This window comes from Scyliorhinus torazame, chromosome 21 (assembly GCF_047496885.1).
Source record: "Scyliorhinus torazame isolate Kashiwa2021f chromosome 21, sScyTor2.1, whole genome shotgun sequence".
Lineage (NCBI taxonomy): Eukaryota > Metazoa > Chordata > Chondrichthyes > Carcharhiniformes > Scyliorhinidae > Scyliorhinus > Scyliorhinus torazame.
Window position 1 is genome coordinate 8,136,920 of NC_092727.1, and position 26,746 is coordinate 8,163,665.

Sequence of the window (26,746 nt, forward strand, 5' to 3'; positions counted from 1 at the left end):
GGCTGACAGCTCATAGTTTTAGGAGATTTAAAACAGGGATGAGGAGAAACTCCTTATCTCAGAGGGTCGTGAATCTGTGGAATCCTCTACCCGAGAGTGCGGTGGGCGCCGGGACATTAAGGTGACGAGCGACCGAGTTTTCATTAGTAATGGGTTGAAGGGTTATGGAGAGCGGGCAGGACGGTGGAGTTGAGGCCGAGATGAGATCAGCAATGATCGTACTGAACGGCGGAGCAGGCTCCAGGGTGGGAATTGTCTAAACCTGATCCTTGTTCTTATGTTCTATTTGTGTGCAAATCACGTCTAAACTCTCGAGCTTGAAGGCTTCAATAATTGTTCCGGCTGCTGCCTATCTCATTGGTTTGCCACAGTCCCAGATCTCCGAACTGCACAAGAGCAAGCACACACTGGACAGAAGGCAGATTGCAGGCACCTTGCCGAAGAACCTCAGACCTCAGAAGGAGGCCATTCAGCCCGTCAATCTCTTGTCAGCCCTTTGGAAGTGTTACCCCGTCAATACCATGTCCTCCTGCTTTATCCTCACTGCCCTCCAATTTTTCCCACCTCAGCTAATTCTTCAAATCCCTTTGGAAAGCTACTATTGAATCTGCTTCCGTCAAACTTTCACCACCCGCCTAATAACTCGCTAGGTAAAGAAGAATCTTATCGACTCACCTCTGGTTGATTTGCCAACCATGTTAAATCTCTCTCCTCTGGTTAGCAGCTCTCCTGTCACCGGTAACATTTTCTCCTGAGATATTCTTTCAAAACCATTCGTAACTTTGAACGCTGTTTGTTTCAACTCCCTCTGATTGCTTCCACCTCTCCCTGAACACATTGCCTCTCCTGGGTAAGACCTCTGGGGCTAAACAGTCTCCCCAAGGGGGGAGTCACTTGAAAACTCCTTGGCTGATACCCCACCCATTTGAGACACCGAAAAGAAAAAAAAAAACTTCTATATAGCGCCTGTCTCGACCTCAGGGTCTCCCGAAGCATTTTGATTCTGTCTGGTGTCGTGGCCAATATTTCCTAAAATGGATAATTGAATCACAGAATGGTTACAGCACAGAAGGGAGGCTATTCAGTCCACCTAGTTTGAGCTGGCTCTCTTTAACTTCGATTCCACGAGACCCACCCCCGAGTCATGATCTCGTTCGTGTTTGTGGGAGCCTGCTGTGCACATGTTTCCTACATTACAACAAAACGGTACTTCAAGAGTATTTCATTGGTTGTTAAGCATTTTGGGACATCATAAAAGGTGCTATATAAATGCAAGTCTGGCATTTCATTTCCCTCTTGGTAACCTTTTATACCACTTTCCTGGTGGTGTTAATCATCTTTTGACCGGATGGCACTCACATAGTCAGTTCTCTCCAGTGGTTTAAGGTGCTGGGTGATCATTGGGGGGTTGGAGGTGGGCGTGTGGAGCCGGAGGGCAGTGCAGGAAGGGACCCTTCTGATTAATAGGTAACCTGCAGAATGTCTGGAATGTATGTGAGCCACCTCCAAGTGTAGCGGGCGCTCCCGTTGTGGCCGCATCGACTCGATCAGACAAGCCGGGTGACTCACAGGCAGCAAAGTGAAATATAAACAGCCGGCCAATGAATCAGGTTGGAAAATCAAACATTAAAGGCAAACTCTAATCTGTTTGCTCATGTCGGTCCTGTAGTGACGAGCAGAGAGGGTGTGTGTTCAGTGTTTGCCTTTCCAATGGCTGTGCCAGATGTAATGTGAAAGCCTGAGAGCTGAGAGCCAACAGGCCTCCGCGCGGGCAGTGCCAACCTGGTATTCATGACCGCTTGTGTAGCAGAGAGTGCCACAACGGAGGGAATTTTACAACTGCGGGTTCTGAGTTAATGGGGGCAGAGATACAGGTGAGAAGGGGGTGGCACTGAGTTCTGTGGAGAGGGCAGTGTGTGCAGTGGCGGTGCCTTAACTGAGCCTGGCATTGAGGGTTGAATGTACAAACGGGACACAGTAACGGATGTAAATAGTGGGCGGGTTTCTCCGTTCCCCCAGCCACGTGTTCCTCGGCCGCGCGCCGCTCACTGGCAGCGGGATTCTCCCCTTCCACCGCTTGTCAGTGGGATTTCCCATCGCAGGCACCCCTCGCTGCCAGGAAACCCACGGCCGCGGGTGCGCTGCCGGTGGGAACAGAGAATCCCGATGGGAAGAGAACTGCAGCCAGTGCCTCACTCATTGAGACACTCTCCAAAGACTGAGCACAGCCTCACACTCCAGTGCAGTACTGAGGGAGTGCTGTATTGTCAGAGGCAACACCTTTCAGATGTGATGTTTAACTTTGTCTGCCCTCCCAGGTGAATGTGAAAGAACCCCATGGGTTTTATTTAACAGTTGAGGTATACCCGGCGTCCTGGCCAGTGTTTATCTGTCAGCCAACATGACTTCAAAGAATCATAGAATTTACAATGCAGAAGGAGGCCGTTCGGCCCATCGAGTCTGCACCGGCTCTTGGAAAGAGCACCCCATTTAAACCCATGCTTCCAACCTATCCCAGTAACCCCACCTAACCTTTTTGGACACTAAGGGCAATTTATCATGGCCAATTCACCTAACCTGCACATCTTTGGACTGTGGGAGGAAACCGGAGCACCCGGAGGAAACCCACGCAGACACGGGGAGAAAGTGCAGACTCCGCACAGACAGTGACCCAAGCCCCGAATCGAACCTGGGACCCTGGAGCAGTGAAGCCACAGTGCTAACCACTGTGCTACCGTGCCGCCCTGAAACAGGGGCGAAATTCTCCGATCCCCCGCCGTGTCGGAGAATTGCCGGGGGCTGGCGCGAATCCCGTCCCCGCCGGTTGCCGAATTCTCCGGCACCGGAGATTCGGCGGGGGCGGGAATCACACCGGTTGGCGGGACCCCCCACGCGCGATTCTCCGGCCCGGATGGGCCGAAGACCTGCTGCTAGAATGCCTGTCCCGCCGGCGTGGATGAAACCACCTACCTTACCGGCGGGACAAGGCGGCGTGGGCGGGCTCCGGAGGGTCCTGGGGGGGGCTAGGGGCGATCTGGCCCCGGGGGGTGCCCCCACAGTGGCCTGGCCCGCGATCGGGGCCCACTGATCCGCGGGCGGGCCTGTACCGTGGGGGCACTCTTTTCCTTCCGCCTTCGCCACGGTCTCCACCATGGCGGAGGCGGAAGAGACTCCCTCCACAGCGCATGCGCGGGGATGCCGTGAGCGGCCGCTAACGCTCCCGCGCATGCGCCGCCCGGCAATGTCATTTCCGCGCCAGCTGACTGGGCGGAAATCAGTCCGGCGCGGGCCTAGCCCCTCAAGGTTAGGGCTGGGCCCCCCAAGATGCGGAGGATTCCGCACCTTTGAGGCGGCGCGATGCCCGGCTGATTTGCACCGTTTTTGGCGCCGGTCGGCGGACATCGCGCCGATACCGGAGAATTTTGCCCCTGATGACTGGTTATTTATTTAATTGCTTTGTGGGATTTTGCTGTACAGACACTACTACAGTGAAAACATTCCCAGAGTACTAAATGCCTTGGCGAGAACTCTCCTGCTCTCCTTTGAGATAGTACCGCGGGAGTGTTAATATTCCCGGCCTTCATTTTCTGTCCGAGCCTCTGGAGTGGTTCCACAATCTTCTGACAACTTCCTGCAGGCCCCAGGGCCACAGTCTCCCAGTGTAAAAGCGCCTTTAACGGACCATTCCTCAGAGTGCAGTAGCTGGTCTAAAGTCGACAGGTTGTTATGGGAGGCACCTGACCCATGATGTTCGTTCTGATTGGTGTGTGTCACGTGACCTTGAAAGAACAGCCTGGAGCTGCGAAGGAGCTTTATGTGTTTTGACAGGTTGAAATAGGGACGGTGGCAGGCGGGGCACTTTGGGGAGCGTGCGTGTGAGGCATTCTCTTCCAATCTTTTGAAACACAATCTCCTCGCCATCAAATGGACGTGCAAATTCAGAGAGAAGCTGAAACTGGGCTTGCTGATGGATCTGTGCGTAAGTGGCTTCTGTAGACTATTAGCTCTCGGAGTGAGGCGAAAGCTGTTCAGTTAACTCTTGCACTGCTGGGCAATAATGGCCAGAGCTCGCACTCTGGTTAACTGCTCCTCGTGTTGAGAGTAATGATTCATTGGCAGTGCAAAGAGACTTGCTGGGTGGAATCATCAGTAACCATACACAGGAGTGTGCAGGGAGGTTTTATTATTTAAGGCTGAGGAATCCAAGTAAAGGACAAAGACCTGTTGTGCTGGACACCAGCAAGGGTGGGAGAAAAGCGCAGTAGCGAGAGAGGGAGAGAGTGGACCGGCCGAATCAGGAAGTAGGCCTCTGTGCTGGCACTGTTGGGTTATAAAAGCCAGTAGCTTGGATAACGGAAGATTAAGTGAGGTGGGGAATCCCAGCGTTTTAAAGCCCTGGGCATAAATAAATTTGATAATAAATTAAATCCCTCCCTAACAGCACTGTGGGTGTACCTACACCACAGGGACTACAGCGGTTCAAGAAGGCAGGCTCACCACCGCCTTCTCGAGGGCACTTGGGGATGGGCAATAAATGCGGGCCTAGCCAGAGGCCCACATCCTGTGAACGAATTTTTAAAAGGGGGATGAAGCATTGAGTTTTGATTTGAAAACAGCGAGAGTAAACAAATCAGAAAGCCCGAGAGTGGGTGAGGGCGAGCTGAGCTCGGGGTGAAAATCAAGAGGAACGTTTTTTACAAGATGAGAGAGCGGTCTGAGAGAACAAATGATTGAAATTAAGGCCAGTTGTTTCCACATAGCCAGCCCTGGAATTAGGAAGCGAGGGAGAGGCACTGGGCGAGGGTTTCTCGATGTGGCAGCAAGAGTCAAACATTGGCCCTATTACCTGTTCTTCATTATACCCACCAATTAATACCCAGCTCCAATTGTTGGGAAATTTCCGAACCCACACTACAGTCTCCTTGTCGAGAGATTGCCTTGGAATCTGCTGCAATTTGCTGATAAAGGCTTGAAATGTGTTGGAACAAAGCTGAGAAACATTTGAACAGTAAGGTGCACAGCAGGATTCAAAATCCTGGATCCTGTACCCGCCCCACAGGGACTGCAGCAGTTTCAGAAGGTGCTTCACCACCACCTGCTCAATGGCCATTGGGTAACAGCAATAAACGCTGGCCCAATCAGCAATACCCACATCCCAAGAAAGAATTTTAAAAATTCAAATGTAGGAGACCTGCCACTGCTTGTACTGCTGGAGATCATCAAGTTACATCGAGTATATGGCACAGAGGCTGCACATCCAGCCAATGCCTGCACTTTGCTCCAAGTGATCCTCTTGTCGCCCTTCTCCATCAGCTTATCCTTTGACTCCTTTCTCCCTGCTGTGTTTCTCGAAACTTTCCCTCAACTCTCTCTCTCTGCTATTCACCTTTACTCCATGTGGTAATAGTTTGATTTGACTACTCCAGCCCTCTCTTGGCCCACCTTCAATCTCCCACAATGCTTCCGTTTTAATGTTCTTGTCTTTGTGTCCAATTCTCCCGAGGCCTTGCCTCCCCCCCCGTCCCTGCAGCTCTCCCTGATCTCCGTGATCCACCAACTCGGGGCGATTGCACACCACCTTCGCTGCATCATTGGTGGCCGTGTCTTCAGCTACCTGGGCCAGGAAGTTCCCGAAAACCCCTTTGCCTCACCACCTCTCTCTCCTGTAAAACGCTCCTTACAAACTACCTCGTAACCTGTCCTCATATCTCTTTAGGTGGGAGTCTTGTTGGGCAATGCTCCTGGGAATTGGGCCTTTGGGTTGAGGCTCAATATCAATGGAAGTTGTTGTCCAGTGGCTATTACCCTCAGAAAATACATGTCAAAAAAGAAACAAGGAATCCAGAACTAAATCTTCATAACATCTTGACCACTTGTTTGTTCAGCCCTGTGTACAGACTGAGCAGTGATCGAGTGACGCAGAAAATACGTATGCAGAATGTAACTGATATTGTTCCCCTGGTACAGTACGTTCCCAAACAAGTCATGTCGCTTGCTTTTAGCGGTGTTGACTGTGGGTGTTTTTTTTATTCATTCTGTGTCAGCAGCCTGTTTCTCTGAAACAGAGGAGGCACTTTGTAGAGGACAGGCTCCGGAGTACCTGTTGTAAAACAGGGAGCCTCGTGTTTACATTGTGTGTTGTTACAATCTGGAGGGCGGTGGAAGCAGATTCGATAAGTGTTATCCCAAGGGAATTGGGTAAATACTCGATAACGAAAACAAAAGGCAGGGCTTTGGGAAAAGATCGAGGGAGTGGGATTAATTTGAGTTCGGAGTCAATGGTGGGCCAATGGGTCTTGTTCTGTACTGTACGACTACATGATGTCCCGATTTTGCGCACAGCAAGGTACCAACGGCAACAAGATGAGAAATTGTGGGTTTTTTTGTGGTTTTAGTTGAAGGCCGAATGTTGACCAAGGCAGCAGGCCCACTGGCCATGGCTTCATTCCTCACTTGACAAAGCCAATCTAGGACACATATTGCTGAGCTGTCATTACGCTCTTCGATTGAATATTCTGTCTTTGATCCTCAGATACCAAGTCACCAACTATAACTTACACAGTGCTGACTAACTTGCCCTCTGTTACACTGAAGTACCAACATCCTGGGGGTTACCACTGACCGCAAACTGAACTGGACTGGTCAGATAAATACTGTGGCTACCAGAGCAGGTCGAAGGCTAGGAATCCTAGGGCGAGTAACTCACCTCCTGACCCCCAAAGCCTGACCACCATCTACAAGGCACAAGTCAGGAGTGTGATGGAAAACTCTCCATTTGCCTTGATGAATGCGACTCTCAACAACACACAAGAAGCTCCACACCCTCCAGGACAAAGCAGCCCCTTGATTGGCACCCCTTCCACAAACATTCATTCCCTCCACCACCGACGGACAGAGGCAGCCGTGTGTACCATCTACAAGATGCACTGCAGTAACTCACCAAGGTTCCTTTAGACAGCATCTTCCAAACCCACGACCACTGCCATCTAGAAGGGCAAGGCAGCAGATACCTGGGAACACAATGTGGACGCTCCTCCAAGTCACTCACCACCCCGACTTGGAAATATATCTCCGTTCCATCATTGTCGCTGGGGCAAAATCCTGGAACACCCTCCCTAACGGCGCAGTGGGTGTACCTACACCACATGGACTGCAGCGGTTCAAGGAGGTGGCTCACCACCACCTTCCCAAGGGCAATTAAGGATGGGTAATAAATGCTGACCTAGTCAGCGATGCCACTTCCTGTGAAAATAAAGAATAAATAAGTAATAAATTACAGCACAGAAACAGGCCATTCACCTGGTCTTTATGTGCTAACCTTTTGGTCACCCCTTCAACACAACGTAATATTTCTTTCTCTCTCCGTATGCCTGCCACGAACCTGCCGAAAGGCAGAACAGACTCGATGGGCCGAATGGCCTACTCCTGCTCCTATTTTTTATGATCGTTTACAGCCCCTTCCACATCCCCTGTCCCTGCCTTACGAACATACGAAATAGGATCAGGAATAGACCATTCGGCCCCTCGAGCCTCCTCCACCATTCAGTCAGATCATGGCTGATCTGTTTCGAATTCCACATTCCCACCGACCCCTGATCACCTTTGTTTGCCTTGCCGAACAAGGCATCAGCAAAAGCCTCCTGATCATCACTGTCACTGAGTGCTCAGAATCTAAAGTACCTTTGAGATATTACTCTCTGTAGCAGAGGAGCCAGTATGATGTGTTTCACAACCTCAGGTCTTTATTTCTGACCCTCAGGAGCGACAGCGCCTTGAAACCATCCTGAACCTTTGTGCAGAGTACACAAAGACGGACACCTCCACTGCACCCGACATGGGGAAAATGAACCGGGACAATGAGCAGCTCCACATTGACGAGCAGAGGTTCTACTCCAGCACAGCAAACGCTATCCCCACCACAGCCAGCAGAGGGACCTCGATGGAGAGGAGTGCCGTGGGCGGGGGGAAAGGCTTCGGGGAACCTGCTCTGTCGCAGCCTGCTGACCCCAGCGTTCAGCAACCGCGAGAGGCTCCGGAGAGATCAGAGGAGGACAATCTGAAGGAAGAGTGCAGCAGCACCGAGAGCACTCACCACGAGGTAGGAGGCAGTGAACCGCAGACTTTCCGGGAACAGATAGACGGAAACTTTCTCTGGAACCATTTTACCTTTTCCCAGTGCCTGTGGCAGGAGTCTTGTGTGTTGCTAAAAGTGTTTGGGAATAAGTCACTCTGCATATTTGGAGATCAGCGATGTGTAGTATAACATGGAATGATATACTCAGCAGGCCAGGCAGTCTCTATGGAGAGGGAAAAACAGAATTAATGGGTGGGAATATCCTGTCCGTGACGATTCCCGCAGCAGGCGCGAATTCCCACCCACACTCTCAGATCAGATAGTGGCACAGTGATAATGTCACTGTCTTGGCAATCTAATCCTGGGAGATGTGCGCGCAAATCCCACCATTGCAGCTGCTGGACTTTAATTCAATTAATGAATACATTGAATTGATTCATTTAAAAAAATCTGGATCTGAAGGCCTCAGTAATCGCAATCCCTATTGTCATAAAAATCCATCTGGTAAACTGATGTCCTTGAGGGGAGGAAATCTGCCATCCTTACCCGGTCTGGCCTACATGTGACGCCAGACCCCCACAGCCATGTGGTTGAGTCCTAACTGCCCCTCTGAAAAGGCCGAGCAAACCACTCCATTGTAGTAATTAGGGATTAGCAGCTGGCCTTGGCAGCGACTCACACATACCATCAAATAAATGTTAAGAAGTTCAACGACCTGTTAGCTGAACTGGAAAAGTTACAGCAAAAAGCAAGTGTAGAGGAAGGGAATGGGGCAGGGGGACAGCAAAAGGGGAGGTGAGTGATGGGGCAGAGGGCAAAACAGATTAAACGACAAAAGGGAAGGAGTGGAAAGAACCAAAACAAACAAATGAAGATCAGAAAGCTGGCCTAAAAGGGGGGTTTCTAATCTGAGATTGTTGAGCTCAGTTTTGAGGCTGGAAGGCTGTAAGGCGCTGAATGGAAGAGAGGAAGCAATGTCCATCAACACTCTGTTTCCCCTCATTGGGAGAGTGTCACAGTACGATCAGAGAGGAGGATAAGGAGAACCGAGAGCTGAGTGTCGGCACTGAGGCGATACAGGTTTAAGGCAATTGGCGAAAGACCCAGAAGTGACGCCCTTTATTGGGATCTGGAACGCGGTGCCTGAGAGGGCGCGCGCGGGAGGCAGACCCAGGAGGAACATTCAAAAGAAAATTGGACAAGTACTTGAAGGGGAAAATGCTTTCAGGGTTGTGGAGAAAGAGCAGGATAGTGGGGCTAATTGGACAGCATCTTGCCAAGTGCTGGCATGAGCCATGATTGACCGAAAGGCCTCCTTCTGGTCTCCATGACTCTTTTATGTTGCAGACGTCCAGAGTGTAGACCTGTCTCAACTTTTCTATGTTTTTCTCTCTCTCTCACTGGTTCTTATACTTTGATTTTAAGCAGCACGAAGATTCTGCAGGCGCTCACTCAGCCCAGCAGGTGTCGTACCTGGAGGAGGAACGGGTCCGAGTGCTCACATCAGTGGACGAACTCAAACAGAGGATCAAAGAACTTGACCAGCAACTTCAGGAATCCAGTCATGAGGTACGTTTCCACCCTATTTTAATCATCCACATGTCTTTTTGCTTCACTTGTCTCCGATTCGCTCTGGTTCTGGAGTTACCCTGTAAACAGCGATCAGTTTCATAGCGATGCCAACTCTAGCATTTCCTGACCTTCCAAACTTGATACATCCCACTCCCACACTCCCATCATCCTCCAGGTGCATCGTTTTCCCACGGCCAATGAGAAAGTAGCAGACTCCTTTGGCGCTATTTAATCGAGGTGGCCGGGGTCTTGCCTGCCGGCTGGAGAGCTGACCGGAGTCCTGAGTTATTCCCTTTGGGCTTTCCGTAATTAAGTAGCAAACAGGCACTTAGGTGGTAAGCAGGGCATCCCCAAGATTAAGGACCCTGGGGATGGAAATGGCGCTGGCCAGTCGGAGGCCAGCAATGTTCCATTGCAGGCAGCGCCAGCGGAAGCAGTGGCAGCCTCTGGCATTGCACCCAGAGACGCCTCAGATCACTGAGGGAAGAAGGCCGTAGGTGCGTGGACGTGGGACGGGGGTTGCTGGGTGGGATGGCGGGAGGGGATGGAGGGGAATCAGCAGCAAGGGCAGGGGTGTGCTTCTCAGCGGTCCTCTTCCCTTCCCAATGCCATTCCCTCAATCAGGCAATGAGTGACTTTGAATCAGCCTCCGCAATTCCCGGGAGACTGCAAAAAACCCCTCAAGGGCTTGCTTGTTATGTTCCCCACGTTGAGAGCAGCCCCCCCCCCCCCCCCCCCCCCCAGCCACTGGTAGGTTGAGGTCTTTAATCGAGCATTAATTGTCCACTTATTGTCTCAATTGGTGTTGGGGCAGGACAGCTGCCCACAGGCTTGCCCGTCTCTGGCTTAATCAGGGCAGAGACAGGAGGTTGGCATGGTCCGCACACAGCTTCCTTCCACCCCGTGAAATGTTCCCCCTCCCCTCCCCCCTTCAAACTCACCTTGGGGGAGGGCATAACATGTGTCCATTGCAGTTATCTGGGACCATTCCTGGGAAGTTTTACCATTGTAATAATAATAATAATCACTTATTGTCACAAGTAGGCTTCAATGAAGTTACTGTGAAAAGCCTCTAGTCGCCACATTCCGGCGCCTGTTCGGGGAGGTTGGTACGGGAATTGAACCCGCGCTGCTGGCCTTGTTCTTCATTACAAGCCAGCTGTTTAGCCCACTGTGCTAAACCAGCCCCAGAAGGTACTATATCCACGTCCTTGTTGGCGAAACAACATTTGCTCCCCCCATCTCGTATAGATTTATCACTAAAAATGACAATGCTTGAACAAAGTGAAAAGAAAACACAGTTTTGTTTAATGCTCTTTTTTTAAAAAAACTTTAGAGTACTCAATTCATTTTTTCCAATTAAGGGCCAATTTAGCGTGGCCAATCCACCTACCCTGCACATCTTTGGGTTGTGGGGGCGAAACCCACGCAGACACAGGGAGAATGTGCAAACTCCACACGGACAGTAACCCAGAGCCGGGATCGAGCCTGGGACCTCGGTGCCGTGAGGCAACAGGGCTAATCCACTGCGCCACCGTGCTGCCCCGTTTTGTTTAATGTTCTGATGATTTTTCAGCCGGGTTTTAGTTACAGCTGGTGGCCTGGAGATGAACCTTTTTAATTGCTGGCAACCCAAGGACTATTTTGCCGTGTTACGCTCCCAGGTTTAGGGCCTCCCTGGCAATTGAAATAAACGTTGAAATGGTGCATGCCCTGGGTCGTATTTATCTCTCAACCTTGATTCAACTCGCTGTTAGTGGGATCTTTCTGTGCACAAATTTGGTTGCTGCATTCCCTGCGTCATAACAGTGTGTCATAACCCCCACGTGGATCACAGGGAAACCATTGTTGGTCTCCCTGTGGGACCTGTCCAGTACGACCGAAAGGAACTGCAGAGAGTCGTCAATACCGCCCAGTCCATCACGCGAACCCGCCTCCCATCCATTGACTCTGTCTACACCTCCCACTGTTACCAAACTCCTGAATGACCCTCTTACGGATTGAACTCTTCGCACATCTTCTCTACTCCGTGTGCTTCACCCGATGCCTGTGTCTATGTATTTACATTGTGTATTTATGTATGTCCTATGTTTTTTTTCATGTGTGGAATGATCTGTCTGGATTGTACGCAGAACAATACTTTTCACTGTACCTCGGTACACGTGACAATAAAACAAATCCAATCCAAAAAGGGAGGGGGGGCAGAGGCCACCCAACTGGAGCTTGTTACAGACGGTCCGGCCCAAGCAGGCCCCACAGTTGTTGGTTGTCCCAGCAAAGACTGGATTGGGAGAAAGTTGCTGCCGTTGGCAGAGTGTTGTACATAGTTCAATAAATCCTTGTTCCACTACCGCTGGCTTCGTCAAGTTACAAAACAGTGACTACACTTGTGGGTGGGGGAAAAAAGCATTTCATTGGCTGTAAGGCACTTCAGGGCCTCTTGAGGTTGCGACAGGCCCTGTATAAATGTAAGTTTTTTTTTAATGTACTTGTGCGTAACATCGATTGTTATTCCTACAATGTTCCCTGCAGGCAGAGATGGAACGAGCTTTGCTTCAGGGAGAGCAGGAATCTGAAATTGTTCAAATCCAGCAGGAGCAGGAGATCATTGAGCAGCTGGATGAGAAACTTCTGGAGCTGGAGAGTAAAATCCAGAGAGCAAAAGACAAGGTACTGCTAATCCTAGCTCAGGTCTCTCTCTGTCTCTCTCTCTCTAATCTTTCATGTCTTCAAGATACAGCAGTGATGAGCTTATCTGGACAGAGATTCAACTTGTAGAGTGAGCTTGGGTTAACAAGCTCTCGTGTTGCTATTGAGACTGTTTGATTTGGTCACATTGGTCGTTCTTCTGCATCTATCACAGATCAATATGGGGGCAGTGCCAGGTCACAATATGTGACCACCCCGGTGGCAGTGTGCTTTGGAGGGTGCCAGGTTGTGGTTTTAGCAATCCCTGACTTCCCAGCACTAACACTGCATCAAAAGGTGTTGTGACAAAACGACCGGCATAAATTTGTAACTGAGGGCCAGGCATTGGCAATGACTCTTCAGTGTCAATGCAAATTGTCTCATTAAGATCTGGGCCTGAGAGCCACTCTGGAACCCAGTTTCTGTGAGATAGGTATTACTTTGTGCTTGTACAGGAATCTCCCCATCTCCCATGTATGCTAGACACACCGATAATATTTTCATTTAACATGGTGGTGGGTTACAATGGGGGCATTCAGAGCTTAGGCACAACTGCTGTTTACGATTTGGCTGCTGGTCATAACATCTCTGAACTTGGGAGGATGTGAGGAAATGGTTAATACTCATTATCCCGTGACTGGGGCTTGGGGACTGAGAGGAGCGAGGCTCCGCTTCAAACAGCCAAACAATCTCTCCACGAGCACTCATCTAGGCTTCATACAGAGTAAATGAACACTCCGGTGAAGTTTTGGAAACCTTTTCAGTGGGAATGGAGAAAAGTACAAATCAGCACCCTCGGGGAGTGGGGAATGATTTGCTCGTTGGGAAATTGAAGTTACCTGGAATATGTGCACCGGCTCTGGCCCCCAGAGATGATGCAGAGACACTGAACATGGTGCAAAGAGAATTTGCAAGGATGATATGGAAACACGGTGGCTATAACTGTTTGGAAAGATTGAACACACTGTGGGGAAGGGCAGCGTCTCTCCTCTCGAAGGAAGAAGGCTGAGACAGGGGTCTTTCAAATTATGGAAAAGTTTGATATGGGAAGTCGTAGGACTGTTTCCATTTGAAGGCAAGATCCGAACGAGGGACCATTAAATAAAGGACAGTCACTAACAAATTCAATTGGGAATTCAGGAAAAATGTCTTTACCCAGAGAGTGGGGAGAATGTGGAACTCGCTCCCATGGGATATGGTTGAGACGAACAATATAGATGTGCTTAAGGGGACCTTCAAAAGGTTTATGAAGGGAAAATGAGGCAGCACGGGCGCAGTGGGTTAGCCCTGCTGCCTCACGGCGCCGAGGTCCCAGGTTCGATCCCGGCCGCGGGTCACTGTCCGTGTTGAGTTTGTACATTCTCCCCGTGTTTGTGTGGGTTTCACCCCCACAACCCAAAGATGTGCAGGTTAGGTGGATTGGCCACCCTACATTGCCCCTTAATTGGAAAAAAAAATGAATTGGGTACTCTAAATTTATTTTTTAAAATGAAGGGAAAATGGTAGGGTTAAATGAAATAGGGTATGACGAGGCTCATGTAAATCATATGTACCAGTATGGAGCAGGCGGGCCGAATGTGCTGTTCTTGTGCTGTAAATTCACTGATATCTCTCAGTACGAGCAGCGGCAAATCTCTGCACTTGCACCTTGTTCGAATGCCTCAACTTTGTTTAGACTTGCCCAAAGACAGGGACCAAAGGTTATTGTGCAAGTAGCTTTGGGTCAAAGCATCCAGCTAGCCCCAGTCACGCAGCATCAGAGGTGTTCAAGCAGAGGGAACTGACACTGACTTGGCACACCGAGCTGTAACCAATCTGTGATTCAATTCTGTTAAATGAGGAACAAAAGCAGATCATGCTGGAAAAGCTCAGCAGGTCAGGCAGCATCAGTGGAGACAGAAACAGTTAACCTTGCAGAGAAATGAAAAGAATTAGGGCGGGATTCTCCCGCAATTGGCGGGATGGCCCGACGCCGGCGCCAAGAACAGCGCGAACCACTCCGATGTTGGGCCAACCGGACGTTGCGGAATCCTCCGCACTTCCAGGGGCTGGGCCGGCGGTGGAGGTGTTGGCACCGCGCCAACCGGCACCAAAGGGCCGGCGCGAGTTGGCGCATGCGCAGAACTGCCGCCGTGGTTCCGCGCATACGCAGACAGGCCGGCGTGTTTCCTGCGCATGCGCAGACAGGCCGGCGTGTTTCCTGCGCATGCGCAGACAGGCCGGCGTGTTTCCTGCGCATGCGCAGACAGGCCGGCGTGTTTCCTGCGCATGCGCAGGGGGGGTTTCTTCTCCGTGCCGGCCGTGGCGGAGCCCTACAGAGGCCGGCGCGGAAGGAAGGAGTGCCCCCACGGCACAGGTCCGCCCGCAGATCGGTGGGCCTCGAGCGTGGACCAGGCCACCGTGCCCCCCCCCCCCCCCGAGGACTTCAGTAGCCAGCCTACCAGCCAGATCCCGGCGTGTGGGACCATGTCCATCTCATGCCGGCGGGACTGGCCAGGAACCGGCGGCCGCTCGGCCCATCGGGGCCCGGAGAATTGCCGGGGGGGGGGGGGGCGTTCGCAACGGCCCCTGACCAATGCGGCGTTATCCCCGCTCCCCCCCACCCGAAAACCGGCGCCGGAGAATACGGCAGCCGGCGTCAGAGCAGTGGGGCGGGATTCACGCCGCCCCCCGGGGATTCTCCGACCCGGCGGGGGGGGGTCGGAGAGTCCCGCCCTTAATCTTGAACAGGTTCAGAAGCAGAGAAAGAGGGAGATGGTGCTGGTTTGGGTGGAAGAATGGAAGGGTTAGGATGGAGGGAAGGCGTCTCTGCGTCCGCTGGCACTGCACCGCCTCCATGGGTTTTCCGGCAGTATGGGGTGGAATCAATGGGAAATCCCATTGGCGGGAGCAGAGAGCCCCAGCAAACGGCGCGCAATCGAGAAACACACGGATGGGGGTCTGCAGAATCCAGCCCCAAATTACCAAAGGTGACATTGCAGGAGGTGGTAATGGATTAGGGGGAGAGATCGAAGCTCAGCGCAAAGGAGGTGTAAACGGAAGCAATACACTCTTGCCCGCACTCACTGATTGAGAAAATGGGAATGGTGGGAATGGTATCGAGACTGGAAGCTTGTAAAGTGCCTCAACAAAAGCTGAGTGGCTGTTTCCCAAGACTGCATTGGATTAACACAGGGAGCCAAGCACAGAGAGACACAGGAAACATCACACCCGTGCTGGCCAAGGGTCATCCAGCCAAATCCTACTTTCCTGCTCTCGATGTGAAATCCTTTAGGTTACACACTACCTCAAACTGTGTGACTGACCAAGCCTGGAAGTACTAAAGTTTTTCTCTCCACTGTTTACTCTTCAAAGGAGTGCATTGACTTTTTAAAAGAATCATCAGTAATTTTGGGGGTGGTTCAAAGGCCCAGTCCCAAGAGTTTTCACGTTCAAATTCTATCTGGCTCTATTTAATTGTTAATCATTCACAACATGTGGGGGGTCACTGCTAAGGCCCAGCATTTAATGCTCATTCCTAATTATCTTTGAGAAGATGGTGGTGAGGCACCTTCTGAGAAATAACTGAGGGGTTTGCGAGGTCATTGCAGAGGGCCGTGACAGGAAGTGAAGATTGGCCTCACTGTGACGGGCAACCCATTCGAGGGAGGCCGAGTTATGGCAGGATTCATTAAAAACGCAACCCTTTTCAACAAGAGTCGCGGTGAAGTACAGACAGAACTCATGGCCAAAAGTCCGGCACAGTCTCCTGATAGAAGCAGGATCATTTCTCCAGAATAATGCAGTGAGTGGAGGATGGTCACACAATACAGACCATGGGCATAACACCATCCTCAGATGTCAGTTCCAGAAGTCACCCTGGTGATTGATGGGAGAATGATCCAATTCTTTTCTGGGAGATAGCGGGGTCATTCTCGGAAGTTGTACCTGGGCCCTGTTTGTAATGGGCACCCAACCTGTGTGTAACATTACAAAGGAAAGGTTGCAATGGCTCACTCGGCAACTTGTAGCTGTAGGGCTGGACGAGACAGATTGCAAAGGCCTCCGAGTCGACATTGTCGGGAATGTAGAAAGCTGGCTATGGATTTGGCCCAGTGGCAGGAACAAAGGCTGATGGCTGACGGGTGTCCTTACGAAGCTGTTTCCACAGGGCTCAGTGCTAGGTCCCTGCAGAATATATTAATCATTTTAGAAATGGGAGGTGAAGCTTTGGGGAGGCCAAACAGGGCAAAGTAGCACAATAGATACTGAGAAGTGTAGAGGAAATGAGAGACCTTGGAGTGAATGTCTACGGATACCTGACTGTATCAGGACATGTTGATAAAGTGGTCAAGAAGGCAAATGGAATCATTTCATCTATTAGCCGAGGTATGGAATATAAGAACGGGGAGGTTACGCTGGAACTTGAGTACTGGGTCCATGTCTGGCCGCCTCATTATAGAAAGGATATAATGGCATTAGAGTGGGTACAGCGGAGATTTACGAGGATGTTGCCACCCAGGACTGGAAAATGACAGCTATGAGGAAGGATTGCACAGATTGGGATTGTTCTCCTGGGAACAGAGGAGGCTGAGGGCCGATGTGACTGAGGTGTAGAAGGTTGGGAGGGATCTGGATATAGTGGGTGGGAAGGGCCTGTTTACCTCACAGAGAGGTCAGTGACTGGGAGGCATAGATTTACAGCGATTGGTGGAAAGATTAGAGGGGAGATGGGGAAAAATAAATTTCACCCAGAGGGTTGTAGGGGTCTGGAACTCACTGCCTGAAAGCGTGGTGGAGGCGGGAACCCTCAATTTATTTAAAAGCTGCCTGGATTTTCACCTGAGGTGCCACAATCTGCAGGCTATAGACCAAAGAGCTTGTTGTATTGGCTGCCGCAGACATGATGACCACAGTGACCTCTCCCTGTGCTGTAAATGTTTCTACATTTTTCTAAATGTTCTAAACATCTGAAAGAGAGGAATGTGCAGGGATGTGGGGAGAGAGATGGGGAGTAACAGCAGGTGAATTACCCCCTCGGATGACCAGCACATGCGATGGGCCGAATAGCCATCTATGCTGTAATGATTCTGCGATTCTACAAGTCAATCCCTGAAAGGTTTACTGATCCGAGTTGCTGTTAAATTGTTCCCGCGTGGAGGGAAGAATAAGAACCAATTACCCAGCATTCCCTTGGCTGCCACTGGGTCAGGATGGGATCGAGCTGTGCTGCCCACATGGGGTGAAGATCAACAGTGGGGTCGCTCTTGATTTCCAGTCTGTCCTGTATTATTGGTAAGAGGCATTGTGGCTCACAGGTGTGTAGCATGTAGTAGCCTCAATATCCTTAAATAAGGGAGAGAATGTGCGTGTGTGTCTATGTCTGTGCATGTGTGTCTATGTCTGTGCATGTGTGTCTATGTCTGTGTGTGTCTATGTCTGTGCGTGTGTGTCTGTGCGTGTGTGTCTGTGCGTGTGTGTCTGTGCGTGTGTGTCTATGTCTGTGCGTGTGTGTCTGTGCGTGTGTGTCTATGTCTGTGTGTGTCTATGTCTGTACGTGTGTGTCTGTGCGTGTGTCTGTGCGTGTGTGTCTATGTCTGTGCGTGTGTGTCTGTGCGTGTGTGTCTGTGCGTGTGTGTCTATGTCTGTGTGTGTCTATGTCTGTAGTGGCAAAAGTAGGCCATTTGGCCCATCGACTGGTCTGCTATTTAATGAGATGATGGCTGACCTGATATAATCCTCAACTCCACTTTCCCACCTGTGTCTATGTCTGTGTGTGTCTATGCCTGTGCCTATGTGTCTATGTCTGTGCCTGTGTGTGTGTCTATGTCTGTGCCTGTGTGTCTATGTCTTTGCCTGTGTGTGTGTGTCTATGCCTGTGCCTGTGTGTCTATGTCTGTGCCTGTGTGTCTATGCCTGTGTGTGTGTGTCTATGCCTGTGTATGTATGTCCCTGTATGTTTGCCTCTGTCTGTGCCTGTGTCTGTGTATACCTGTGTTTACATGTATGTGTGTATGCCTATGTATGTATCTATGTCAGTGCCTGTGTAGATGTGTGCCTGTGTGTGTACATGTGTCTATGTTGTGCCTGTTTGGTATGTGGGGCGGTGTGTGTGCACATGCCTGTGCCTGTGTCTCTGTGCATGTGCTTATGCACATGTTGCATGTCGTACACCTTACTCATGGGGCAGGATTGGTCTTATCTGTGCCGTTCTCTGAAGTTAAATAGCACAAATGAGAATCACAAACAATGGACTCTTTGACAACTGGTCCCGTACCTCAGTGACAGTCACAGGACACAAAAATGGTCAAAACTAAAGAAATGGGGAATGTACAGTAATGTACAGTCTACCCTGTCAGAGCCAGAGTTAAACTCACAAGTTGCTCATATCGTGTTGATAATGTTAAATCCATACATTGGAATTAAAATAGTTCAGTTGCCAAAGGGAATTAGAGACGGACAATAAATGTTGTTCTTGCCAGCAGCACATGGAGCCCAAGAATTATTTTTTCAAAAACCCAAGCTGCCAAAACATAAATACTTCTCAGACAAAAGATCTGTATAAAACGAGCACTCACATTGTCTATAGTGAGTGCTGCTATAGATTTGTGGCTGCTCTCTCTCTCTCTCCCCCCCTCACTTGCTCTCTCTCTTTCTCTCTCCCTCTCCCTCTCTCTCTCCCCCTCTCTCACTTGCTCCCTCTCCCTCTCTCTCTCTCCCTCACTTGCTCTCTCCCTCTCCCCCTCTCTCTCTCCCCCTCTCTCACTTGCTCCCTCTCCCTCTCTCTCTCTCCCTCACTTGCTCTCTCCCTCTCTCTCTGTCCCCCCTCTCACTTGCTCTCTCTCCCTCTCCCCCTCTCACACTTGCTCCCTCTCTCTCACTTGCTCTCTCACTTTCTCTCTCTCTAGCTCACTTTCTCTCTCTCCCACTTTCTCTCTCTCTCTCTCTCACTTTCTCTCTCTCTCTCTCACTTACTCTCTCTTTCTCTCTCTCTCTCACTTTCTCTCTCTCTCTCACTTGCTCTCTCTCTCTCTCTGCCACTTTTCCATTCTTTTTGCTTTGCAGCCGCTCCATCTTTTTAACGCCTTCTGGTTCTGTTAGTCTCAGAGGACTTTCTCGGAATGTTATTCAGTGTCGTATGTTCTCCCACCGTCAATAAAACAATCTCTTTATTGCACTGTTTGAATTCAACTGGGAATTCAATCAAATCGTTGTAAAGTTCAACAGGTTCAAAATAGCTTCCAGAAAAGTAACTCAAAACAACTCAAAACATTAATAACTTGGAGTCCAGCCTCCGGGATATTTGGATGGGGTGTGGGGGAGAGGGGATGAGGGACATTCAGGATAGGACACAATGTAGAGGGAACCTCACCCTGTTTACTCTGTGTCTAACCCCGTGCAGTACCTGTCCTGGGAGTGTTTGATGGGGGCAGTGTAGAGGGAGCTTTACTCTGTATCTAACCCCGTGCTGTCCCTGGCCTGGGAGTGTTTGATGGGGACAGTGGAGAGGGAGCTGTACTCTGTATCTAACCCCGTGCTGTACCTGTCCTGGGAGTGTTTGATGGGGGCAGTGTAGAGGGAGCTTTACTCTGTATCCAGCCCTGTGCTGTACCTGTCCTGGGAGTGTTTGATGGGGACAGTGTAGAGGGAGCTTTCCTCTGTATCTAACCCCGTGCTGTACCTGTCCTGGGAGTGTTTGATGGGTCATTGTAGAGGGAGCTTTACTCTGTATCTAACCCCGTGCTGTACCTGTCCTGGGAGCGTTTGATGGGGACAGTGTAGAGGGAGCTTTACACTGTATCTAACCACGTGCTGTACCTGCCCTGGGAGTGTTTGATGGGGACAGTGTAGAGGGAGCTTTACTCTGTATCTAGCCCCGTGCTGTACCTGTCCTGGGAGTGTTTGATGGGGACAGTGTAGAGGGAGCTTTACTCTGTATCTAACCCCGTGCTGTACCTGTCCTGGGAGTGTTTGATGGGGGCAGTGTAGAGGGAGCTTTACTCTGTATCCAGCCCTGTGCTGTACCTGTCCTGGGAGTGTTTGATGGGGACAGTGTAGAGGGAGCTTTCCTCTGTATCTAACCCCGTGCTGTACCTGTCCTGGGAGTGTTTGATGGGTCATTGTAGAGGGAGCTTTACTCTGTGTCTAACCCCGTGCTGTACCTGTCCTGGGAGCGTTTGATGGGGACAGTGTAGAGGGAGCTTTACACTGTATCTAACCACGTGCTGTACCTGCCCTGGGAGTGTTTGATGGGGACAGTGTAGAGGGAGCTTTACTCTGTATCTAGCCCCGTGCTGTACCTGTCCTGGGAGTGTTTGATGGGGACAGTGTAGAGGGAGCTTTACTCTGTATCTAACCCTGTGCTGTACCTGTCCTGGGAGTGTTTGATGGGGACAGTGTAGAGGGAGCTTTACTCTGTATCTAACCCCATGCTGTACCTGCCCTGGGAGTGTTTGATGGGGACAGTGTAGAGGGAGCTTTACTCTGTATCTAACCCTGTGCTGTACCTGTCCTGGGAGTGTTTGATGGGGACAGTGTAGAGGGAGCTTTACTCTGTATCTAACCCCATGCTGTACCTGTCCTGGGAGTGTTTGTGTTATGTAATGGGTTAAGAGACATTCCAATTAGTTGTCTCATTTATGTTAAGTAGCCAATAATTGACACTGATATGTAAAGGGACTTCAGGCGGCCTTTGGGTCAGATGATGTGAAGATAGCGTTTTGTGCAGAGTCTGTTAAAGTGAAATAAAGGTGTTTGTAAAAGGAACAGTACCTTTGACTCTTTATACAACAGCAGCAGTTAAACGTCTAACAGTTTGATGGGAACATTGTAGTGGGAGCTTTCCTCTGTATCTAACCCCATGCTGTACCTGTCCTGGGAGTGTTTGATGGGGACAGTGTCGAGGGAGCTTTACTCTGTATCTAACTCTGTGCTGTACCTGTCCTGGGAGTGTTTGATGGGAACATTGTAGAGGGAGCTTTCCTCTGTATCTAACCCCATGCTGTACCTGTCCTGGGAGTGTTTGATGGGGACAGTGTAGAGGGAGCTTTACTCTGTATCTAACCCCGTGCTGTACCTAACCTGGGAGTGTTTGATGGAGACAGTGTAGAGGGAGATTTTCTCTGTATCTAACCCCGTGCTGTACCTGTCCTGGGTGTGTTGATGGGGACAGTGTAGAGGGAGCTTTACTCTGTATCTAACACCGTGCTGGACCTGTCCTGGGAGTGTTTGATGGGGACAGTGTAGTGGGAGCTTTACTCTGTATCTAACCCCTTGTTGTACCTGTCCTGGGAGTGTTTGATGGGGACAGTGTAGAGGGAGCTTTATGCTGTACCTAATCCTGTGTTGAACATGGCCTGGGAGTGTTTGATGGGGGCAGTGTAGTGGGAGCTTTATTCTGTATCTAACCCATGCTGTACGTGTCCTGGGAGTGTTGGTTGGGGACAGTGTGGAGGGAGCTTTACTCTATATCTAGCCCCGTACTGTACCTGTATCGGGAGTGTTTGATGGGGACAGTGCAGAGGGAGCTTTACTCTGTATCTAACCCCGTGCTGTACCTGTCCTGGAAGTGTTTGATGGGGACAGTGTAGAGGGAGCTTTACTCTGTATCTAACCTCATGCTGTACCTGTCCTGGGAGTGTTTGATGGGGGCAGTGTAGAGGGAGCTTTACTCTGTATCTAGCCCCGTGCTGTACCTGTCCTGGGAGTGTTTGATGGGGACAGTGCAGATGGAGCTTTACTCTGTATCTAACCCTGTGCTGTACCTGTCCTGGGAGTGATAGGGCCAGTTTAGAGGGAGCATTACTCTGTATCTAACCCCGTGCCGTACCAGTCCTGGGAGTGTTAGATGTGGACAGTGTAGAGGGAGCTTTACTCTGTATCTAACCCCGTGCTGTACCTGTCCTGGGAGTGTTTGATGGGGACACTGCAGGGGGAGCTTTACTCTGTATCTAACCCCGTGCTGTACCTGTCCTGGGAGTGTTTGATGGAGACAGTGTAGAGGAAGCTTTACGTTGTATCGAACTCCGTGATGTACCTGTCCTGGAAGTGTTTGATGGGGACAGTGTAGAGGGAGCTTTACTCTGTATCTAACCCGGTGCTGTCCCTGTCCTGGGAGTGTTTGATGGGGACAGTGTAGAGAGAGCTTTACTCTGTATCTAACCCTGTGATGTACCTGTCCTGGGAGTGTTGGATGGGGACAGTGTAGAGGGAGCTTTACTCTGTATCTAACCCCGTGCTGTACCTAACCTGGGAGTGTTTGATGGAGACAGTGTAGAGGGAGATTTTCTCTGTATCTAACCCCGTGCTGTACCTGTCCTGGGTGTGTTGATGGGGACAGTGTAGAGGGAGCTTTATTCTGTATCTAACACCGTGCTGTACCTGTCCTGGGAGTGTTTGATGGGGACAGTGTAGTGGGAGCTTTACTCTGTATCTAACCGCTTGTTGTACCTGTCCTGGGAGTGTTTGATGGGGACAGTGTAGAGGGAGCTTTATGCTGTACCTAATCCTGTGTTGAACATGGCCTGGGAGTGTTTGATGGAGACAGTGTAGTGGGAGCTTTATTCTGTATCTAACCCCATGCTGTACGTGTCCTGGGAGTGTTGGATGGGGACAGTGTGGAGGGAGCTTTACTCTATATCTAGCCCCGTGCTGTACCTGTATCGGGAGTGTTTGATGGGGACAGTGCAGAGGGAGCTTTACTCTGTATCTAACCCCGTGCTGTACCTGTCCTGGAAGTGTTTGATGGGGACAGTGTAGAGGGAGCTTTACTCTGTATCTAACCCCGTGCTGTACCTGTCCTGGGAGTGTTTGATGGGGACAGTGTAGAGGGAGCTTTACTCTGTATCTAACCCCGTGCTGTACCTGTCCTGGGAGTGTTTGATGGGGACAGTGCAGATGGAGCTTTACTCTGTATCTAACCCTGTGCTGTACCTGTCCTGGGAGTGATAGGGCCAGTGTAGAGGGAGCATTACTCTGTATCTAACCCCGTGCCGTACCAGTCCTGGGAGTGTTAGATGTGGACAGTGTAGAGGGAGCTTTACTCTGTATCTAACCCCGTGCTGTACCTGTCCTGGGAGTGTTTGATGGGGACGCTGCAGGGGGAGCTTTACTCTGTATCTAACCCCGTGCTGTACCTGTCCTGGGAGTGTTTGATGGAGACAGTGTAGAGGAAGCTTTACTCTGTATCTAACCCCGTGCTGTACCTGTCCTGGGAGTGTTTGATGGGGACAGTGTAGAGGGAGCTTTACTCTTATCAGTGGGAACTCCTGGTCAGTTACTATCCTGTGAGGAGCGAGCGGACTTGACTAGTTTCTAGGTCAGCTCTATTTAAGTTCCTTTTGTTGTTGTAACTCAGGAATTCTCAAACTTTCAGACCCCCAATTATAAGTAGCAAGGTTTAGTGCTGAGGGAACTAACAAGGAATAATCACCTTTAATCTATACCAATAGATGATACTGGATTTGCTGGTAGGAAAATTGATCTGCTCACCCAATGTTTTTGTCTCTGTTAAATCATTACTTTTTAAATTTTTCCAATTAAGGAGCAATTTAGCGTGGCCAATCCACCTACCCTGCACATCGTTTTGGGTTGTGGGGGTGAGACCCACGCAGACACGAGGAGAATGTGCCACACAGTCAGTGACCCGGGGCCGGGATCAAATCCGGGTCCTCGGTGCCATGAGGCAGCAGTGCTAACCACTGTGTCACCGTGCCGTCAAGGTGTCTCTGTTATTGCTCCACTGTGATTCTAGTGGTGGTGCACACAGCAAAAGAGGTGGCATTCGGGTGAAGTTGTCTGCCATGCTATTAGCTCAACTTTCCAAATACCGGAGAGGTGAGCACGGGTCATCTCCCTCATTCGTCCTGGCTTTGAAATCAGCTCGAGTGGAGGTCAGATCCAAACAGGCTGTGGTGCTTCTGTAGTAAAATAGCCTACAGAACCTCAATGTATCGGCCTGCACATACATCTGATGATGTTCTGCAAGGATCCAGCACAGATGCGATGGTCACAGAGTGAGACCAGAATCTCCAGCAGAGAAGGGGAGAGGAATATTTATAAAAATCATAGCGGCCATCACTAAAATCCTGTTTTCAAAGTGTTATCCGGTGATAGGCAGGAACAAGGCGTTGACGCCACAGTTAGAAGGGCCATGATTTTATTGAATGGTGGAGCAGGCTGGAGGGGCCGAATGGCCTACTTCTGTTCCTAATTTGCATGTTGGTATATTGATACAAAGGCAGCCACAAGCTGTACAGTCGCAATTGTGTGCCGAGTGTTACCTTGTTCATCAATGTGTGCTGTTACACGTCAGCACTGGTGGGGCAAACAGTGCGTACAGTAGCAGTCCTGTTTCGGCTGTGGACTGTTACTTGCAGAGTGCTGCAGTTATTCGAGAAATTAGCTTGAAGACCTTTCAGTCGGGATCCTCTGAGAAAACAACTATGGACCCTGGGCCACTGCAATTGCAGTCATTGTTTGCAGATTAAACTGACCTGCCTGCTGCGTCCTCTATCAGGAGGTTTGAGTTCTGGGTTGTGGGAACTCCAATGCGAGTTGCAGACTTGCTGCCATCTGGTAAACAAGATTTTCTAATCCCTTTCTCGCCTGAATGGGCTCGAGCTTTCAGCAAGTGATGCAGGTCAAACTAGGTAAATTAAAATTTGACATCAAAGGATAAACGTAGTCTAGGATTTTGTGACACACTTTACTCTTGCTACTGTCTCTAACTTTTTGTGCACTAATTTCTTCCAATTGTCTTCGAGGTACTGACCATGGCTACTGTTTCCTCCTCCCGTCTTGCATGCTTTCTCTATCGCACAGGTAACCGAGAACAGAGGTACCGTTAACAGTGACCATGCTTCCTCTACACCCCTCCTCACCCTCCGCCCAGGCTATGCCAGCAGTTTGACCGCTCGTCCTGTGTCTCGACAGTAGTGCGAGAGAGAGTGCGTGTGTGTGTGTCTCCATGCTGGTTAATCACTTCGTGATGCGCTGCTTATCACAAATTTGAATTAATGAGTTTGTGTAACTGGTTGTTTATGACGTCTTTCTGCTATTGTTCTTAACCTTGTGACATGGCCAGAGGAAGATGGAGGAGATGTCACCATGTGCAGGTCCCTCTGGCTGGGAAAATACCCCCCCCCCCCCCCCTCCCCCCCCCCCCACCCAACAATGGCATGTCCCTCCAGGAGAAGCAATATTGCAAATTGCCTGCTTTAAATTTATTAACCAACAAAGTGGCCTGAGGTTATTTCCAAAGCTCTTGTTTTATTTAAATTGAGTTGTCTCTCTGAGCACTCAATTTCCCGAAAAACTGGGAGGGCAGCTTCCCATCAATGACATGGAGCAGGCTGGTGCACACATGACTCATCCGCACACTTTGATGCAATGCCAGGTGGACAGGGAACGTTCTCCTCACAGTGTCAGGCCCAGCAATCCCAGGGGACGATGCGGCAGTGAAGTTGATCCCATCCCTGTGTCTTCAAAAATGGTGAACACTGCTTTTGAATGTGTTTCGACTTTGCCACAGAGAGTGACCAGAACAACTCCCTTCCCCAAGATCCCAGTGACTATTGGGAATTATATCCGATCCGAACATCCAACTGATCTCTTGGACGTGACTCCCAGATCAGTTGAGAAGATGTTTTGTACACTCTCCACATCACCGACTGTTGCCTAAATGTACCTTCTTAACATGGCTCTGCATACAACAAAAATATTCATTTATTATGTTCCTTCAGCATACTAAAAAATCCCAAGATGCTTCACAGGAACGATTATCAAACATAATTTGATTCTGAGCCACATAACGGAGATATTAGGATAGTTGCCCAACAGGAACGTTTTAAGGAGTGTCTTACGAGAAGAGAGAGGGAGGGGCAGAGGTGCTTAGGGGGCACATTTCTGAGCTTGGGCTTTGGCAGCTCATGGCATGGCTATCAATGGTGGAGAGAAGGAAATTGTGGTTGAGCGCAAGGCCAGATCTGGAGGAGCACAGAGGTCTGTGCAGGACTGGAGAAGGCTGTATGGATGGGGGGATGGAGGGATTAGAAGGCATAGATAAGAATTTTTAAATTGAGGCAGACACGTAAGGGAATTAGAAAATGAAAGGACCTCCTATCCCAAGTGGTCGATAATCAGGTGGCCTGGCATATTTTGCAGGATGTCCTCATTGGCCTCAGTTCGAGAAGCTGTGGTGTATAAGGAGGTCTAACCTGGGCCAACCCTGATGTATAATTGCTTGGGGTTGACCATTAAGTTCAGAATCCCCCCTCAGCTTTGAAGAGCACAGGATTCACGGAGGAGTACTTACAGTGCATGTTTAGGGTTGTTTGACTGTGTACATTGGACACTAAGCTGAGACTGTGATGGAATGATACTTAAATTAATTTCTGGCATTGGTAGAAAGGGCCAATTGGTCTTCTACCATGA

At 50.1% G+C, this 26,746-nt stretch overlaps 1 protein-coding gene across 27 annotated transcripts in view; it reads left to right on the top strand.

The window, feature by feature from the left end:
• The window catches only part of phldb1b (pleckstrin homology-like domain, family B, member 1b), a 405,781-nt gene that overhangs the window by 295,908 nt on the left and 83,127 nt on the right, over positions 1-26,746 (top strand). For 19 of the 27 annotated variants that reach the window (XM_072486416.1, XM_072486401.1, XM_072486409.1 and 16 more), the window contains 3 exons: positions 7,760-8,098; positions 9,500-9,643; positions 12,179-12,316. In XM_072486416.1, coding sequence (XP_072342517.1) covers positions 7,760-8,098; positions 9,500-9,643; positions 12,179-12,316 — 621 coding nt within the window. The remainder of the gene's footprint in view (positions 1-7,759; positions 8,099-9,499; positions 9,644-12,178; positions 12,317-26,746) is intronic. The other 8 variants (XM_072486411.1, XM_072486426.1, XM_072486403.1 and 5 more) reach the window with 1 other exon arrangement.